Source organism: Brassica oleracea, chromosome C6, assembly GCF_000695525.1.
Source record: "Brassica oleracea var. oleracea cultivar TO1000 chromosome C6, BOL, whole genome shotgun sequence".
Taxonomy (NCBI): domain Eukaryota; kingdom Viridiplantae; phylum Streptophyta; class Magnoliopsida; order Brassicales; family Brassicaceae; genus Brassica; species Brassica oleracea.
In genome coordinates this window covers 14,435,945-14,455,290 of record NC_027753.1, presented here as the reverse complement: position 1 = coordinate 14,455,290, position 19,346 = coordinate 14,435,945, and the positions used below count along the sequence as shown (strand labels likewise).

Here is a 19,346-nt window from a genome sequence, read left to right as displayed (position 1 = left end):
TTCAAAATTTAACCCCCAAAAACCCCCCCTTTTTTTTTTTTTTTTTTTTTTCTCATCAACGACTTTTTAATTTATTTTCACAAAAATATATCTAAAAAAAAAGAAAATAATCAAAATATGATTTATTAAAAGGTAAATATTTATACCCAAGGTTAACTACTCTAGACTTAAGGTTTATATCTAAGGGGTAGTGTTTTGTGGATCGAGTTTCAATTTTAAAAATAAAAAATAAATATTGAAATTTTCAAAACAAAAATATGTTATTTTGGTCATTTTATTTTTTGAGAGTTATTTTTGTGATAAAAACTTAAAAATGTCAAACCTAAAGAATTATCCATTTAAATTTGTTGCGTACTATATATTTTTGTTCATGTCTAACGAAAAAAGTTGTTAGGTTAATAATATGACAAGCAACACATGTAAAGACGCATTGCAGTTATTATTGTAACTTTGACTTGATTTCCTGTAATATAATTAGTCTCTCCTTATCTACACATCCTACGGCTCATCAGTCATCACATGTTTTTTGTGCCACCTACTTCTTTTTTATATCATCAACCTGCTTCCTACCTTGTTTTCTATTTGGATAATTTATATATATATTTATTACTTAGATGACTAGTTCAAAGCAAGAAGCAAAGATCAAAATAGCTAATGCTAGTATTTACGTAATTTGTATATGCGATTTCAATGTGATTTCTGTTGTCCCAGCATTTAGAATTTGCTAACATATGACAAAACAAAGATTAAGAAAATTTGACCCAGCAAAGCTAAGAGAAAAAACGAGGTTAAATAAATTTTAAAAATGGTAGAAAAGGGAAAACGAGATAAAGGTGATGCTTGTGACATTCTGGTATGTTTGTCCCAAAGTTACGTGAGGGCCGTGAAGCCATCGTCCTTCGGCTTGAAAACTCCTCCGTTCATTCAAGGTTGCCTGAATCTAATCATATTGCTCACTCTTTTAATTTCTATAACAAAGATATCATACAGTATGATATCATACCGTATGAAGCACACAATAAATCTTTATTTGACTGTTTAATTGTTTCTCAGAGAATATTAACGAAATGTCAAACATACTCTAGGATCAAAGCGTGAACGACAGTAGTAGTAAGTATAGGTTTTTTTTCAGCCAAAAAAGTAAGCTTTTTTTTTTGTGAAAAAAGAATGGGAACAATATACCTTTTTGAACTTTGGTTATAGTTAAGGGAAATTCGCCTAACAAATATTTTAACCACTTTTCACTAGGTAATGTACATGTTTTAAACCAAATAGTGATAGCTTAGTGCTAAGCAAATATTATTTAAATTTCAGAAGCAAACTTAAAATATTTATCAAAACATAAAAACTTTATATTCAACCACATATTAAAAATATATATTAAACTGGACATTTTAATTAATATATATATTTATTTTAGGTATTTATTGGGATCATTGAGTATACATGTAATAAAAGTATAGATGTGAGAAAAATTTTGAGGAAGAAGAGAACATGACGAGACGTGTGAAATTTGAGAGGGTTTTCTTTTTTTGCCATCTGAAATTTATTAAAGGGTCGAAATCCAAAAGGAACGAAACCCAAAACAATACAAATTAAGGAAGTCCAAAAACAAAAGGGCAGAAACAAAGCTAAACAATGGGGCTGAAAGCCCACCACCCTCAAAACCCTAGCAGGCGAGGCGCCGCGCGAACCACGCGAAAGCGCAAGCTTCCCTTCTTCCTCCGGTACCAGAAACAACGACACAATGACTCAACGGCTCACTGTCGACGGCGGAATCAGATCCGGGACGAAACCATTCAACCGACCCTTCAAACTAACTCGTATACAACAAACGCATACAAAGATTAAAAACCAGACGGATCTACGAAGTTATCAAAGGATATTAGACGCCTACAATCGATTCATCATCTCCGACATACATGTATGCGGCAACAGATTCAGAATGAGAGGCAGAGTATCAGATGAAGCTCAGATTCGTAGATCGAAGTGAGGGAAAACCCGAGGAGAAAGCCGGCGCTAGCGATGCTGAGGAAGCCACCGTCTCTCGGAAGCAGAAGCCGGCGATAGCGATGCGGAAAAAGCCACCGCCTCCTGGAAACAAAAACCGACAAAGAAGGTGCTGAAAAAGCCACCACTTCCCATAAACAAAGTCGGACGACCACCGTAGAGAAATGCGCCGCCGAAACCAAACCCGATGAGATCTAGAACCCCAAACAAAAGCAAGCGACTAAAAAACGGACTAGAAACACACAACCAGACCGACGGTGGCTAGAAGAGCCTCGCTGTCGGCCGGAAATCCTCTGCTCTCAGTTTCTCTCTCAACGATTTGTAACTTGGCCTCCTCCCTGTAAGTTGAGAGGGTTTATACGTCTGTGATTCCAAGTTGGGAGATATGTCATGGCATCCGTTTTGTAGTACAATAATTTATGATCTATAGTTAGTTTGACTTTTACCACTACTACTAGTCTACTACTACATACGCATTGAAAATGATTACAGGTGAAAGGATCTTTGTAAGTGGATATTGCACCTTTATGTAGGCATGGGCATTCGGAGTCCCAATCGGGTTTCGGTTTAGTCCAATCGGGTTTCGGTTTTTCGGGTTTATTAAAATCAGCCTCATTCGGATTATATAAAAATTCGGTTCGGGTTCAGGTCGGGATTAGTAAATCTTCAAAGAACCGGTACAACCCGATGTACTTTCGGATTCGGGTCCCAATCGGTTCTTCGATTTAAATGTACCTGATTTATATCTAAAAACTTCAACCTTCAACCGCCACCTTCAACCATCAATCTTCATATAATAGGTAATTATTTTAGATGTTCAATATCTTTTGAATACATATTAGGAATTGAGATCATGTTTGGCACAAGTTATTTTTGGGAATTTTGAATGTTTCGTGTTCTATCGGATATCCATCTAGGTTCGGGTTCGGTTCGAATAATACGCATAACCTGAAATACCATAAAACAAGATCCATTCAGTATTTATGCCGGGTTCGGATCGGTTCAGATTCATTTTTATCGTATCGGATTCGGTTCGGGTTTTTGGATTCAGTTTATTTGCCCAACCCTACCTTTATGCACGCATTGAAAGTGACAGATTTTAGTCGCCTAATATTTACCATAGTTCTAAATTAATCAATAATGTTAGTACAAAACTAAGAATCCACTAATTTATCTAATTTCTTTGGTTTTATATATGTAATTTTGATAATTCATCAAAATAAATTTATAATTAAACCCACAAACTAAAATATCTTATATAAATATAATATATCTTATATAATAAAGGAGACTTTAGTCTCTCCTTATGAAGCCACATCATCAATAGGAAAGAGGCAAATCGCTCCACGTGTCACATACTAGAGTCCTGCAATTTTTCTCTCCGACGCTTTTAACGCTTCTCATAAAAATAATGTGATCTGGGCTTTTATTATAATAGCTAGAGTAAGCCCATACATTGAGCCTGTTAGACACCCATTAGGTTTGTCTCCCGTCTTCCCCGACGATGAGATTTCACCAAAATTATGAACGCGTCTAGCTCTTTGTAACGTATCACCTTCAATAACTCTGTTCATTACTCTTAGTTTTCTTTGACTACTCCACTCAGCCCACTTGCATTCATTCAACCGATTCGTTTTACACCATAACCACCGGCTGAAGCCTCCACTATAAATGTCGTACTTTTCTGCGATGTTTAGTTCAACTCAAACAAGATCCAAAATAATACTCTTTCCTAGCAATCGATTTCAATGGCGGGTTATCCCCGATTGATTGATTAGATCTTTCTCATCACTGATGCTTGATTCATCTCCCTTGTGATTATAAATCCTCACTTTTCAGTAAGGCGAATTCGAGTGTAGGTATTCCTTGGGTGAGGTTTCAAGACGTTGCGGTCCGTTCGGTTTGGAGTATGAAGACATGAAGTTCTGGTCGTGTTCTGACGGCGCTTTAACAAATACCTAGGCCGACTCTCCGAGTTCTTATTCTACGGTGGTAGAGTTTAGATTTTCAATCAATTGGGCGTTTATATGCGAAGGTTTCTAAGCAATGCAAGCGAGTGAAATATGATCTAGAGGCTCAAGCGACGATTATTGAAGTTTTTTCAAGCACCATGGATGATGTTCTAGAACTGGAACTAGGATTACGGTGGTGGTTTGACAAAAGAAAAGGATTATGGTGGTGGTTTCGCTGGAAACGAGATAGCGATGACATCACATCTCGAGATCTTCATAGCTTCTCTTAGATTACACGTGCTGGTCATTAAAATTGTTATTGGGCTGTAATCTTAATTTGGGCTTCCTCCTTGCATTGTAATATTTATTTGCCAGTTTGGGTTTAATGAAATGGTAGGCACGTTAGGGGCATAATGTTGCAGCTCAATGTCCCACTGCAAAAGAAATTTGAACCAGAAGCACATGAGATGGTGTGTGATAAAGTTACATTGCAGTGAAACTGAAGTGGAAAGAAAGTTTAAACCTTTTTAGCAATTTTCTCAAAGCTAGGCCTGTTGATAAGAGAGAAGGCAAAAATAAAAACATCTGCTCCTCTCTATAACTCATCTAAGCCTATTGTAATCTTCTTGACCTGTAATATAATAAAATACCAAATACGATACTCCACAATATTCATAATAAAACACCAAAGATACTGCCCAAGAATCATAATCTGTCTGATAATAGTTTTGAAAAACATGAACGAACTTTAATCATGAATTCAGGAAGCATTTTTTTTATATCAAATGGTTGACAAAGACAAGCGTTAAGAGTAAAGATCCATTCTTTTTAAAATACTTAGAAACTTCTAGATTGTTGAGAAACAAAGTCATCATTTCTCCTAAAGGGTCAAAATATTAGAATTTGACACAATGTTGAGAATACAAACCTGATAGAAGAACAAGACTTTTAACGAAAGTGACAAATTATTTTACGAGCAGTATCCCAAAGACCAAGATTGACAGTTTTGCCATTGACTACATCATTTGCATAGATATTGTCGAACACTGTTGGAACATATCCTGTAATAACAAGGACAACATTCACCAACAAAAGCCAATAAAAAGACAGTTCACTAGAGAGAGAGAGAGATGGATATAGTTGGATAAGTGTTGCAAGAGTACTTGAGTAGGAGATAAGAAGACAAGTTTAGCCCACAACTCCAACACAAACAGTGACGCACTTTATAGCTGCTGTTGTTGTTGATACTGATGCCGCAGCCAAAGAAGCTGACATTTGATTGAAATATGAGAATGGTACTTTGAGTTAGCTTCGCTTTCACTTTTTGTACTCATGGTTAAGTATATAAGGAAACTGAGACTTAGATGAAAAGCTGCAAAATTTTAAAATCTTAGAAAAAAGAGTAAACTTTAATTTCAGAGGCAAAACTATTTGAATGCATATACTTAATTCATCTTAATTGTAATATCGTAATAAATCAACTTTTTAAAAAACTTTATTTCATATTTTTTGAAACCTCCTATAGTGAATAGCATAGAGAAATAAGCACGGAGACCATAGCTTTAAAACCGATATGTCATACCGGCAACAACGGAGTAAGCTGATAAGCGACTCTAAGAACGCCAATAAACAAGGAGCGAATCGATTCAACCCGGCCAAAACTAATCCCACGAAACAGATTAGTGAAGGAACGAAACCGAGGAGAATTCAAAGGCGAACACCAAGGAGTCCGGAGACATGCAAGCTTAGAGAGGAGTCACAATCACAACCGCTCAATCGAAGCTGACTACGAATCAGAGAACATGCAGACAGATCTAGAACAGAGGAAGCAAAAACAAGGCAAAAGAGAAACCTTGATATGAAAAAGAACAGAACACAACTAGATCTGAAGAGAAAACTCGCGTGCACCAATTCATCCTTGAAGCTTGATCCTTCGCACCACCGAAAACACAAACTAAAGCTTAAATGAGAGGAGAAACCAGTTCCGGTAATTGAGAAAGCCACCGGAGCCAGTCACCAAAACTGACAAAGCTTGACTAAGATGAGAGGATTTTAGAAAGAAGTATTTTAGGACCAATCTACTTATACAACAAAATACAAACGACATCATAGTCAATTGTAAATTCATGTAAAAATAAAACATGCAAACCGGCGCGCAGCGCCGGAATACCACTAGTATAAAAATAAAGTAGTAAACCTACTCCAAATAATAGTAGCTAGTCATATACAAATCGCCTACTTAACATCTAGCTATTTCTTGAGCTTTATTTACTCTCACAAAACATATAAAATTATAAATAGACGTTTCAACCAATTAACTTCTCAAAGTTCACAATCGTTATTCATTTGGTAACCAACCAAAACAGATTAGAATAAAAATATATTTGCTAACTAAATTTTTTTTTTTTAAACATTTCATTTTGGTTCTTTTGGAAAAGGTTCACTTTGTAAAACCGAGACAAAGGTCACAAGAGGTAAAAAAAAAAGGGTAAAAAACATAACATTTTCATGAGGAAGACACGATTTGTAGTTGTAAGATTACCCCTAAGCGAAGAACAGTAGCTTCTATTCGCTGTTTTTATGGTGTAATGAATCAAAGAGGATATAATCGTCTCTAACTATACATAAAATGTTTAATGATCCTTCTAACGCCTCCAGAGTCGGCCTTGTCTCTGTCCTTGCATTCGCCTGCACATTCAATAAGACTTGTCTTAGTGGACAGCCAGCAACATATTTTGCATTCATACGACAGGTAAATAAAAGACTCACTTTTGATACTCAATGGACCTCTCAAGGAACTCTTTGGCAACATCTTTTCTCTCATAAGAGGCTAGAACCGGTCTGATATCAGCTGGATTGTTACGAGCAACATCTGCAAAATAAAAGAGATGAGCCAAGCAAGCAACCAAGATTAATAAATAAAGAAAAAACAGAAGGCAAGGAAGGAACGATGGTAACATTCAAGGAAGGGTATTAGGTCGACAAGGGCAGTGTCATCAGATTCGAGTTTGTAAGGCTTGATAGGCACACAATTCTCTGGCTGAAGGCTTGTATCAAAAGCATTGCCGCTAATATAAAGAATCCTCTTGGGGTCCCTGTTCAGCTTTGACAGATCCTGGCACCACGGCGGGGATTTTAGAAAAGCAGAGCTACTTTTGGTAGGTTATTATTGACAAAAGAGATTACGTACCCGGTAGCGCTTTCCATTCTCATATTTAGTAGCGTTTCTGGCTAGCCTATAACGTATGTAGTAATTTGGGTCTAACTTCTCACAGACGGGCAATACATACTTAGAAAGCAATGAAACAAAAGTGTGTTGTTAGTTGCCGCAATGTTAACACAAAATAAAAATAAAAGAAAAGGGATTTTTTTTACCGCATCCATCTGGTCAGAATAGAGGACAATCTCATAGAATTTGGAAAGGTGCTCCAAGAATGCATCCACACCTGGTCTTTTGAACGTCCTCCACCCTCTCTCTCGCTAATTTTTGTTTTTGAAAAATAAGAAAGATTTTTAAAAAAAAAACGGATATTCAGAACATCAGTCACGATTGAATTGGAATATAGGGGTGGTGATACCTTCCAGTCAGTGTAAAGCAGAGTCTCATTCAAATCAAGAACGAGAGTGTGGATTACATTCTGTTCTGCGGGATGCATATCTGGAAGAAGCTTTTCAGAGAGAGGTTCTGCGAAGCCCTATAAGGAACAGGAGAAGAAGTAAAGAAAAAGAAGACAGGAGGAGCAAGGCACAAGAATGTGTGAAAGTAGTAAACATACTTTAACTTGTTCCTCCACAGCTTCCCTAAGCTCCAAATACATATCAATGGCTCGGGCAGGAACTGATCATTCAGAAACAAAAGTAGATAATAATAATATTAGTTAATAGTGAGTGACAAGGGCAAAAGGGATAATATACCTTTGAAGGCAGCAGAGTAGAGCATTGCCTGATATTTCTGCAAAGAGATAGAAGAAAAAAAAAAGTATTTTAATTCAGAGAAACAATGGTAATGGTAATGGTAAAGTCAGAATTGAATTGAAAGCGAACATGAATGCCGGAAGAATGAAGAGATGGTTGTTGAGTCGTCTTGAAAGCAGATTCTCGGAAGGCCTTGGTCTTCTGATTCACTTCATCTAATGTGTAAGCTGCACAAGAATCATGAGAGATTTTTAAAAAAGTCCGACAACATGACACCTAATTAAGAAAAACACAGAGACAGTAGTGGATTCAAAAGGCAGAGACATTCGGAAACTTTGACACAATTCGAACCCTAACGAACGGCGAGGGAGTGCATCGTCATACCATAGCTTGTGTAACCAACAGCAGCTGTAGCACCTGTGAGAGCCCAGATGAATACATTGCTAAGAAACTTTAGACCTTTCCGCTCCTTTGCCAGCGCCGCCTCAGGACGAGGAAGCTGATGATGAAGATCAGACAAGAGCGAGTGCGAGAGTCCTGGAGCCGCCTTGGATGAAGAAGCTGCTTCCGTAGAAAGTAGCCTTGAAGTACGAAGACACCTAAGCTTTAGTAACCTTGGCACAAGGCGCGATCGGAGAGCTACGAAAAAAGCCATTCTCAATTTCGGCCTACTCTCCAATCAATCGAATCACTGGCGTGGGGTGGGGGGGTTGAAGTAGTAGGGTTTTCAAATGATCTAAAAGGAAATTAACTGTTTGGTTACACGATTTACTTTAATTAATTAAACCCATTTCCACTGTTTGGAAGTCGGTTTATATCACCTCCTAGATTTATTGACTAATTAACAATCAATTTATTATTTTTACGACCATTTATTAATTTGTCCCAGTGAAACAATGAATTCAACCAACATTTTATTTAAGTGTAGCGTTTCACCTGCTTAAACAACGAATACATGCCGTTTTACCAGTTCATCATCTCCTAACTGATCAACTGAGACGACGACAAATCAAGCTTGAACTTCAAGAAATCATTGTTCTTTGCTATCTCCACTATCTCCTCGGCTTCTCCTCTCTTTCCCCCTTTTACCAATTCATTTACTAACTCCTGCAATGTCGTTTGGCCCACAAGATAACGCTTACTGAATGTCTCCTTGCAGAGCTCGATCGCACACCCAAAGTCCTCTGCTTTACACAATGCAGGAATCAGTAAAGCCAATGTAGCTTTATCAGGACGATAACCCTGCTTCACAATTTCTTCGTACCAAGTTTTGGCCGCCTCCATTTTTCCTTGGTTGATTGACCCTCTAATCATTGCATTGAAGCTGTAAACATCAGGTTTGATCCCACTAGCCTTCAGTTCTTCAAAGAGACTTACTAGTTCTTCCGATTTGGCTGCTAATCCAAGCAACCGAGCATTGTAACTCCTGATGTCCCTTGCTACATTCTTCTCCGCCATTTTAGCCCATATCTCTTCCCCTTGCTCAAACTCTCCCTTCAGATACGACGACAACAAAAGTGTGTTAAATGTGATTATATCAGGTTTCAAACCACCCTTGTTCTCAATATCACCAAGCAACGCAACAGCTTCGGACAAGGAACCCTTCTCACACAATGCCTTGATCAAAGTATTGTAAGATACTATGTCTGGTTTGATTGATAGCTTGTCCGGTAAGTCATTGAAAAGCTGCTCAACCACATCGAATCTCTTGGAAACCCCATACGCACTGAGCAAGGCATTGAAGGACAGCACTGACCTCTTGCACTTTCTCTCTGGCATTTCGTCGAACACCTTCTGCGCGTTTTCAACCAAACCGGCTTTCCCGTAAAGAGAAATGATCCTAGCGGCGAATCCTTCCTTTGACATGTCGGGGTACTTCTTCTGCTCCTCCAATATCTCTTCGACGAAATGTAATCTCTTTGCCGCGACGAGACGCCGCACGGTTCTATCGTAGACGGCTATGTTAGCTCGGAATCGCTCAGACTCACACGCCATCTTGAACTTCTCCACGATCCGTTTGGGGTTTCGTTCGTCATTCACGATACTACTGAGTGACTTTTTAGTAGGTGGAGAGATTGCTGCCGTGGTTTCCGAGGAGGCGGCGGAGGAAAAACGACGGATAGTACAAGTGTTGAAGAAGGCGCCACGGAGAAGGCGAGATAACAACGACATCGTTTTTGGTTATGTGCTGCAATAGGTAGGTTTTCAGGAGAAGGGTTTAATAATATCATGGGAAGGATGTATCTGATATTTTGAAAACATTTGTCTGTATTTGTAATGAAAGAAAGAACTGGGGGATTAAAATGAAAATAAAACGGCTAGGAAAAGTGTTGCTTTGCCTCGCCGGCGACAAAGTTGAAATCTGCTTCAATGGCGCCTCTTAGGATAAGTTATCGCAGCGGCGACGATGCTGATGCTTTCTTACTGGGCTTCTCTGAGAATAAGAAACGGGCTCATTGGCAATACTTCTCTGATTCGTATCTCGATTTTCTAAAATTATGAGACAAAAAGACATTAACTTGGCAAGTGTGAGTTTTTGACCAGGAGGTAGCGATTAAAGACAGAGTTGCCGTCAAGATCATTGAAGAGCTCTGATTTTCCAAACTATCAGTGAAGCATATTAAATATTTTCAAACTATTAATGATTATCAACTGATAAAGAGGCCATAGTATTAGTATTCGTACTTTATATACCTGGATTCGTAAAAAAGTTGCGATCACGATGTTCTTTTTTAAAAAAATTTATGTTTGGTCCCAGGTTTCTTCGGAAGAAAGATGGGCTCTTTGTTGACACGATAATGGTAACCTATTATTCTTTTGTAGCACTGTGAGATAACAGCTATATCTGGAGTCAACGCAAGAAAGTCAAAGCAACAAATGCATGTGTCTTTGTTCACAAAGTCGTGACCCAATGGGTTCTTTTACAAGATACTGGGGAACATGTCATCAGAATTTTTTTTTGTCTTTGTACCCATTAGAATCTTGTCTATGTTCAATGCATTCGGCCTGGAAAATTCATGATAGAGATGAACATATATATAAATCGGTCTGTGTAAGGTCTGATGACTAGGACCCCCCAAACAATGGCGAGAAATGGAGTCAACAAGACACTATTGATCTCAGCACTCTCTTTCTTGAAGAATCTTTTCAGTCTCATAATAACTATCCCAATCTTGTTTCTCTCTAAGGTTCTCCACATTACTGACGTGTTCAAAAGCAAGTCATCCAAGTCTTGTCTTCATGGTCGGGAAGAGCTTGAAAGCCAAGAAACTAAAACCCACCTAGATTATGAAGAAGAAGAAGAAGAAGAAGAAGAAGAAGGGTTGATAGAGATTACTCTGGCGAGAGAAACAACAGAAGGTTTGAGTAAAGAAGAATATTATCAAGAGATGACGATCATGGATATTTGGGAAGAACTTGAAGCGGAAGAAAATTTGATTGAGATTGAAATCTCCATCCGATCCATTGTCAACAATACTAGTATTTGATTTATCACACTATTGCGCTTTTCATTATTTCATGTACTTTAAAACAAAAAATTTATACCTGATCATAACACTATGCGTCATTGCTTTTCTCATTAGTATTATTATTATTTAACAAAACAGCTTCTTTGTCTGCAGCCTCTCTCTCTCTCTCTTTCTCCTCCGGGTCGCAGTGGCAATGGGAGAAGTTGCTGTCTTTGTTGAGACTAACTTGGGAACCCGAATCGCCATGACGGTGCCTCTCGATATCACATCACCCGATTTCATGAGTATGCTCGTTTCAACTAAAGAAAAACCCTATCTTCTTCCCTCTCCTGTGATTACTCCTCAAGTTTTCTCTTTCGATTCTGTTTTCTGGAAAAAAGATTTCTTCTTTTACCAACTTTGATTGTACTTAGTAGATCTGGAGATATATCGTTGATCACTATAACTAGTGTTGGTGTTTTGCTTTCTTTGATTGCTGTTCTGTCTGTTGTTACTCACTTGTTCCCCTACCATTTATTTGCCTGTTTTTCTCCATTTGTATAAATGTCAAGTCTGCTTTTGCAGGAAAACTTGAGGAAACACATGCAAGTTGCCTTTCCAGCTTAGGGGAGATACGAGTTCATGCTCTCATGGTAATGTAAATCTATGCAAAAATCCATTTTCTTTCACACCCATTAATCATGTGCTTTACTAACTTTTGCTTATCTCCTAGTATAGGTTCAAAGAAAGTCTCACTTGTATTACCTTGCTCAATCTGTGCCTATAAAGTACATCTTCCGGGATAACCATTCTAAGCCCTGGTTTATCCACGCAGAAGCTACACTTGTTAGCAGATCACAAGAGCCACGCATATCCAACTGCTTTGGTAAATCTCAAATTGGACATTGCTCCGGTTCTAATAAATCCCCTCAAGGAGGAGTAGTTGGGCTGATCCATGGTGTAAACAAGAAGACTAAGAAGAGAGAGTTTGTTGGTTCTGAAACCATAGTAAGATCTTCATTGTCAACCGCAACAGCTGCTGACTTGAACTCGAAATGTTTCATACCAAAAACGCCGGAGAGGGAAACTGGAGAGACTGCGAGTAAAAAAAGTGAAACATTAAGCAATAAGCTAATTGTGGCTGCAAACAACATCAGAATGCAAGGAATGTCTAGAATGTCTTGTTCACTATCATCATCTATTTTCAGAAGCAAGAATCGGAGAAAGAGATGCATAGATGCTAAGACACTCGCTTCTCTTGCAAAGTTTATGGTCTTTGAGATACCTGATACCGAGGATTGAGTCACCAAAAGCGAGGGAGAGATACTTTGGACAAAGAAGATATGGCTACATTTCTTCAGTTTGTCACCGGAACATCAAAGGTAAACCAACTATCATCTAATTTTCACCTGAAATATTTGGTTTCTTTCTTGTTGTTGATAATCTTCATTAGAAGGTTTCAGGTTTGCTTGAACAAATCTTACCTTCAGAACCAGTGAAAACCCATCAATCCGACTTCTCTGTATATGCATGTAAGCTTCATACTTGTACATCCTCTTTAGATTTTATCCGTCCATAGGATCTTTTGGTAATGACTGAAGAATGAAAAAAAAAAACATCGGAGAGGCTACTTTTATCTGTCATATATGTTAGACTATTATTAGGAGTTAGGACCTTTCTTGTGTTTCTCTTTAGATTTTTTTTTTCTCTTTAGATTTTGTAAAGCAAAAGATCTTTAAAAGAGAAGAATTTAAGTTACAAACTTACAAACATTTATTTAGTAGTTGCAATCCATACTTGATGCACATTTGTTTCAAATACATTGGTTCTATCTTTTATTAAGACAAGGCGATACAAGTGCAAGCAGACAAAGCTAAGACAAATGCTTTGACCGTCACGGTCCGTGGCATCTTCCCTTTGTCCTTCCTCAACAACATGCCCTCATATAAAGGCCAGTTTATTACCACAAGTAGTCCTGTAATCACAAACTGCATACCTATTTTCTGCACATCTCCTCCAGCCTCTCTAGAAGTCATCATCAGTCTCATAACCGCTGCGGCAAAGCAGAAGAGATGAAGCATCCCGAGTGTTCCGAGGAGGAGAAACATCGGAGACTCAACTCCAAACTCCATTACCTCTTTCTCGTACCTCTCTGCAGCCTCTTCTTCAGCTACTTTCGCTGTGATCACAAACGCAGACTCCGAAACCCCAAATTTCTTCAGAATCGTGTCCATGAATCCGAAAAGGAAGGAGCTTGTTCTTCTGTAAAGCCACATCCTTTGCTCGTTCCACCATCCACGTAAAGTTCCTCCGCACCACAAGAACTCGGCTAAGCTGTAAGCATTGACTGCAACAGTCACGTAACCAAACGGGATAAACCACGAGCTCCAGACCTGAACTAATAAAAAAAACCAGATTAGTTTTACCCGAGCTTCAGAGTTCATACCCACAAAAAAACAGAGGAAAGCTATTTTTTACCTTAGGAAACAGAGGAATGCCTTTGAATAAACAGAGAGAAGTCAAAACAGAGTAAACAAGCAAAGGTACTGAGCTTGGAGCCCAGAGGCAAAAGAAACAGTAACCAAGGATCAGTCCAAAGCCGATCTTTCCTTGGGCATACCAAACCGGACTATACTCTGAAAGTCTCCCTCGGACCATCTCCTCTGCTGCACAAGCATCTGATGCAAATTTGTTGGTGCTACCCCGACGAAAGCTTTCTTTTTTGGATTCAAGTAGGCTGATTTCCATCCACGGCACTGAATCGCTAAACCAGTTATGACATCCTCTACTGGACAACCGTATTTTACACCCATCTGTCATGGAAGCAACCACATTTTACTTAAAATTTAGAATGAAAGAAAGAGGAAACAAAGCGCCTTAAGAAACATACTTAGTAACTAAGTATGCTTTACCTCCTTTCCCCATTGAGAGTTTTCTTCATAATTGCAGCTCGCGAGAGCCTTAATCATCTCAGTCTCTGAAATATCCTCAGATTCTTCTTCTTCTTCTCCGTACTTTCTTCCGCAGATCACATCTCTTCTGTGAAAGCATCCAGTTCCAATGTACAACGGACCTCCATTTCCATCCAATCCCTTAAACTCCACCTTTTTATATTATTTTACAAATTCAGAAACTATATATATACAACTTACATCAGCTCCTACGCGCATCATGCTTCCATACAGATCATTCCTTGTAAGGTTCTCGAAACACTGCGGAAACTGCACGAAAGCTATCTCTTTTCCTTCTTTCTCGTCAAGGAGGATGCAGAGTGCATCGCGTGCTGACTTTGAGTTGTTTGAGTACATATCACAGTCCACGTTTAGTATGATTCTCCCACAAGTTATCTTCGAAGAAACCCTAATCTGTCAGAGAATCAAAACGGTGTCAAATCAAGTGGTCCGAGTGACTTGTGGAACAAGTAAACCATTACCAATGCATTCATGGCTCCAGCTTTGAAGTGATGATGATGCTCGGGTCTCTTCTCCCTCGACAGATACACCAACGTTACTGTATTCGCCTTTCTTCCATCTACCAAAATCTGATCATGAAACCAACCAATGAAGCAAATAAGTCAGAGTCAGTTCTTTCCATTGCCGGAAGGAAGTTAAAAGTCTTACTTGAAGAATGGTTCCATGGTTTCTGCGGGTAGCGTCAGGGTCCCACTGCGAGAACCCCTCCACGTACTTCAAACGCGCCTCATCGGGTATTCGCCCGAGTCTCGCTGCCGTTTCAATCCTCTCCGCCATTTCTCTATACAACATAGCCACTTCCTCTGCGGCTGCAGAACCAAGCTTACTTGCCTTGCAAGACAAGTAAGTAGCTGGAGATCTCGGCTCCGCGTCGAACTTCTTACAGAACGGAACCCAAGTTTTAGCAAACTCAGCTGCTTCCGCGAGAGCGTAGAACGTTAGCTCAGAGCCACCGTCGTCTGAGAGATACACGGCGAGTTTCTCCGGTGGGTAATCCAGGGCCGCCGCAGATAAGACTGTGTTGACCACCATCAACGGCGGCTCAATCACCGAATCAGCCGTGCAAACAAAAACGTCGAGACTCGGGAGATCGTTACCGTACCTCCTGGAGAGTCTATCGTTGAAGGTGAATCGCCAAACCGGATTCCACCAGAGAGATTGCACGACTACCCAATACAAACCGAACCAAATCTCCATGATAAACATAACCAACCAGATTAATCTTACCAAACCGGTCCGGTTTTCATCAATCTCTGTCGGTACGGTAACTCTGTAGAGCCAAATACAGCAGATACAAAAGAAAACCGAGGCTGAGAAAACACGGTACGCTATCACTCTTCCGGTTTTCCTCCTGGTGTCAAAAAGCGGTTCCCCTTCGCGAACCTGTATAAACCGGTCGTCTTCTTTTGTCATCTTTTTTTTTTCTTGAGTGGGGGAAGTGATAAAAGATAAGAGAGAAACGTCTCTTCTTGGTTTATGTAGAGATGTGAGTGGAGGCTCTAAGCTTGGACATTTCAAAATGAAAACATTCGCTGACGTCACTCAAACCCTCCCTCAGCAATAGATAAAGGCTGGGCTGATAATAAGATTTTAGAAAATGGTTGGTGGTGAATCGTCAAGGGTAACAATATTAATTTTCTATTTGCAAATGGATGGATGTATATAGGATAAATTTTCTACATAAAAGATGGCAATTATTGAAACTCTCATTTCTTTTTCCTTACAGAAACACAATAAAAGTGCAAGCAGATAAAGCTAAGACAACTGACTTGACTGTCACCATCACTGGCATCTTCCCTTTGTCTTTCCTCAGCAGCATGCCTTGGTATAAAGGCCAGTTTAGTACTACAAGTAGTCCTGTTATAACAAACTGCAAACCCATTGTCTGTAAATCTCCTCCAGCCTCTCTAGAAGTCATCATCAGTAGTCTCATAACCGCTGCGGCAAAGCAGAAGAGATTGAGCATGCCGAGTGTTCCAAGGAGGAGAAACATGGTAGACTCCACTCCAAACTCCATTACCTCTTTCTCGTATCTCTCTGCTGCTTCTTCTTCAGCTACTTTCGCTGTGATCACAAACGCAGACTCCGAAACCCCAAGTTTCTTCAGAAACGTGTCCGTAAATCCGAAAAGAAAGGAGCTTGTTCTTCTGTAAAGCCACATCCTTTGCTCGTTCCACCATCCACGTAAAGTTCCTCCGCACCACAAGAACTCGGCTAGGCTGTAAGTATTAACTGCGACAGCCACGTAACCAAACGGGATAAACCACGAGCTCCAGACTTTTGGAAACAGAGGAATGCCTTTGAAGAGACAGAGAGAAGTCAAAAGAGAGTAAAGAAGCACAGGTACTGAGCTTGGAGCCCAGAGGCAATAGCAACAGTAACCAAGGATCAACCCAAAACTGATCTTTCCTTGGGCATACCAAACAGGACTATACTCTGAAAGCAGAATCTGAAAGTCTCCCTCTGACCATCTCTTCTGCTGCACCAGCATCTGATGCAAATTAGTAGGCGCTACCCCAAGAAAAGCTTCCTTTTTAGGGGTCAGGTAAGCTGATTTCCATCCGCGGCATTGAATGGCTAAACCGGTAATTACATCCTCTACCGGGCAACCGTACTTCACACCCATCTGCCATGGTAACAACGTTTTTACTTGTGGTACAAGAAACAGATTGAGTAAGGGTAAAGACTTATTAATCACTGCCTTACCTCCTTTCCCCACTCAGAGCCTTTTTCGTATGTGCAGCTTGCAAGAGACTTGGTCTTCTCAGCCTCTATGATTTCATCTGATTCTTCTTCCTCTCCATACTTTCTTCCACAGATAACATCTCTTCTGTGAAAGCAGCCTGTCCCAATGTATAACGGTCCACCATTTCCGTCCAATCCATTAAACTCCACCTTTGTTTTCACATCCCAAATGACAAAGGTTAGGAGGTAGCAGCAGAATAAATAAATAATATCAAAGCATCCAGAATCTGCGGGTCTCTTACATCAGCTATTACTCGCATCATGCTTCCGTACAAATCATTCCTCGTAAGGTTATCATAAAACTGTGGGAACTGCACGAAAGCAATCTCTTTTCCCTCTTTCTCGTCAAGTAGAATGCAGAGCGCTTCGAGTGCTGACTTTGAGTTGTTTGCGTACATATCACAGTCCAAGTTAAGTATGATTCTCCCACACGTGATCTTCGAAGACACCCTCAGCTGTCAAAGAAACAACCATATCAAATGAATCAGAGCAGCGTTGTATTGGAGAATCGTTATATGACTTGCTGAACACGAAACCATTACCAATGCGTTCATGGAACCAGCTTTGTAGTGATGATGATGCTCAGGTCTCTTCTCTCTCGATAGGTACACCAGTGTTGGTATTGCTATTGTGTTGTCTTTCCTTCCGTCTATCAAAATCTGATGAATGAAACAAATAAACTCAGACTCTGTTTCTAACAGAACATAACTAAAAAAGCTGTTTACTTACTTGAAGAATGGTTGCGTGGTTTCTTTGAGTGTCGTCTGAATCCCACTGCGAAAACCCCTCACCGTACTTGAACAACGCCTCCTCCGGTACTCGCCGCAGTTTCGTCGCCGTTTCAATCCTTGTCGCCATCTCTCTATACAGTTCAGCCACCTCCGCCGCCGCAGCGGAGTCGAGAACATTTGACTTGGAAGAAAAGTAAGCGCCAGGGGATCTCGGCTCCACGTCGAACTTCTTACAGAATGGAACCCAAGTTTTAGCAAACTCAGCTGCCTCCGCGAGAGCATAGAACGTGAGCTGAGAACCACCGTCGTCCGAGAGATACACCGCTAGTTTCTCCGGTGGGTAATCGAGAGCCATCACGGATAACACTGTGTTGACCACCATCAACGGCGGCTCTATCACCGGATCCGCCGTGCAAACGAAAACGTCGAGCCTTGGGAGATCGTCACCGTACCTCCGAGAGAGTCTATCGGTGAAGGTGGATCGCCAAACCGGATTCCAACGGAGAGACTGCACGACAAGCCAATACAAACCGAACCAGATCTCCAAAATTAGCATAACCAACCAAATTAACCGAAAGAAACCGGTTCGGTTCTCATCTTTCTCTAACGGTTCGACCACTCTGTAGAGCCAAATACAACAGATGCACCCGAAAACCGAGGCCGCAAAAAAACGAAACGCAATCAGTCCTCCGGTTCTCCTCCTGGTCGCGAAAAGCGGTTCACGGTCGCCTTCATGAGCCGAACTAAACCGGTCAGCTTCTTTTGCCATTTTTGTTTTGTTTCTTTTATGAGGATAAGAGAAACGTCTCTCTTATGGGTTGGAGTGAGAGAGCCTTAAGTAGAGATTAGAGGAGAGGCCGTAGGTGTCATTTTGGAGATAATAGTCAAAAAAGGAACGTGGATATCGAGGTCGTCGCTGACCTCATTGGAATCGTCAGCATGTATGTTTCTTCTTCACACAGATGATGACAGGTAGGCGTCAATGATCAAGATTAGACTTCTTTAAACCCAACTTGCTAGTATATGTAATGACATCTCTGAGGCGGCCGGAATAAAAGAAGAATATAAGTGCTTGATTATTGCAAATATCCATATTAGGGATTTTTATTACTTTTTTAATGTTTTTAAACACAAAAAATGAACTAAAAAAAAGGTTAAGAAAACCAAACATTTAAATGGTCCATTGCAAGGTTTTTAATTGGGTATAAGCAAACTCCATTTCCAAAATTTGGTATCTAAAAGTAGTTTCATTAGTCTTCATATTAATGTAAAACTAGTATCTCCTAGACTATATTTGCGAAATGATTTTGCCACATGTCGTTTCTACAATTAATTTCACAAAACAAATATGACATCGCTAGTGAAATTGATGACATGTCTTATAGCTTAATATGACATGGACAATTGCATTTAATGTTAATTTATATTTTTGGTAAACTTTTTAAAATATGGTAATAACTCATATATTAAATTTATTGTCAATTTATATTTTTAGAAATTTTTTTAGAATATAGGAATAACTCATAAATCATCATTAAAATAAATATATTCAAATATGGCATTATAAATTTC

At 39.6% G+C, this 19,346-nt stretch overlaps 4 protein-coding genes and 1 pseudogene across 5 annotated transcripts; 1 reads left to right on the top strand and 4 right to left on the bottom strand.

Annotated features, from left to right (window-relative positions):
• Window positions 1–6,423: 6,423 nt before the first annotated feature.
• LOC106296284 (mitochondrial import inner membrane translocase subunit TIM50-like) lies at window positions 6,424–8,594 on the bottom strand. Its single transcript, XM_013732385.1, has 10 exons — window positions 8,262–8,594; window positions 8,007–8,104; window positions 7,878–7,914; window positions 7,739–7,800; window positions 7,541–7,657; window positions 7,338–7,442; window positions 7,153–7,251; window positions 6,921–7,077; window positions 6,732–6,834; window positions 6,424–6,650 (listed from the first exon to the last, which is right to left on the bottom strand). Exons 1-10 carry the CDS (start codon window positions 8,530–8,532, stop codon window positions 6,608–6,610), a joined length of 1,092 nt encoding a protein of 363 aa, XP_013587839.1. The 5' UTR covers window positions 8,533–8,594; the 3' UTR covers window positions 6,424–6,607.
• On the bottom strand, window positions 8,304–10,138 carry LOC106296283 (pentatricopeptide repeat-containing protein At1g55890, mitochondrial). The gene is made up of 2 exons (XM_013732384.1): window positions 8,814–10,138; window positions 8,304–8,458 (listed from the first exon to the last, which is right to left on the bottom strand). The coding sequence occupies exon 1, from the start codon at window positions 10,047–10,049 to the stop codon at window positions 8,859–8,861; it is 1,191 nt and encodes a 396-aa protein (XP_013587838.1). The 5' UTR covers window positions 10,050–10,138; the 3' UTR covers window positions 8,304–8,458; window positions 8,814–8,858.
• Window positions 10,139–11,466: 1,328 nt separating this feature from the next.
• Window positions 11,467–12,996, top strand: LOC106300434. Of its 2 annotated transcripts, none has more exons than XM_013736571.1 (4): window positions 11,467–11,631; window positions 11,912–11,979; window positions 12,065–12,708; window positions 12,790–12,996. In XM_013736571.1, exons 1-3 carry the CDS (start codon window positions 11,541–11,543, stop codon window positions 12,626–12,628), a joined length of 723 nt encoding a protein of 240 aa, XP_013592025.1. In that variant the 5' UTR covers window positions 11,467–11,540; the 3' UTR covers window positions 12,629–12,708; window positions 12,790–12,996. The 2 variants fall into 2 exon arrangements, with proteins under 2 accessions (XP_013592025.1, XP_013592024.1); XM_013736570.1 differs by having other exon boundaries at window positions 12,780–12,996.
• Window positions 12,997–13,075: 79 nt separating this feature from the next.
• Window positions 13,076–15,854, bottom strand: LOC106300432 (annotated as a pseudogene).
• A 52-nt stretch (window positions 15,855–15,906) lies between these two features.
• On the bottom strand, window positions 15,907–18,805 carry LOC106300431 (cellulose synthase-like protein E1). The gene is made up of 5 exons (XM_013736569.1): window positions 17,773–18,805; window positions 17,586–17,702; window positions 17,286–17,498; window positions 17,005–17,193; window positions 15,907–16,924 (listed from the first exon to the last, which is right to left on the bottom strand). The coding sequence occupies exons 1-5, from the start codon at window positions 18,541–18,543 to the stop codon at window positions 16,019–16,021; spliced, it is 2,196 nt and encodes a 731-aa protein (XP_013592023.1). The 5' UTR covers window positions 18,544–18,805; the 3' UTR covers window positions 15,907–16,018.
• Window positions 18,806–19,346: the final 541 nt, after the last annotated feature.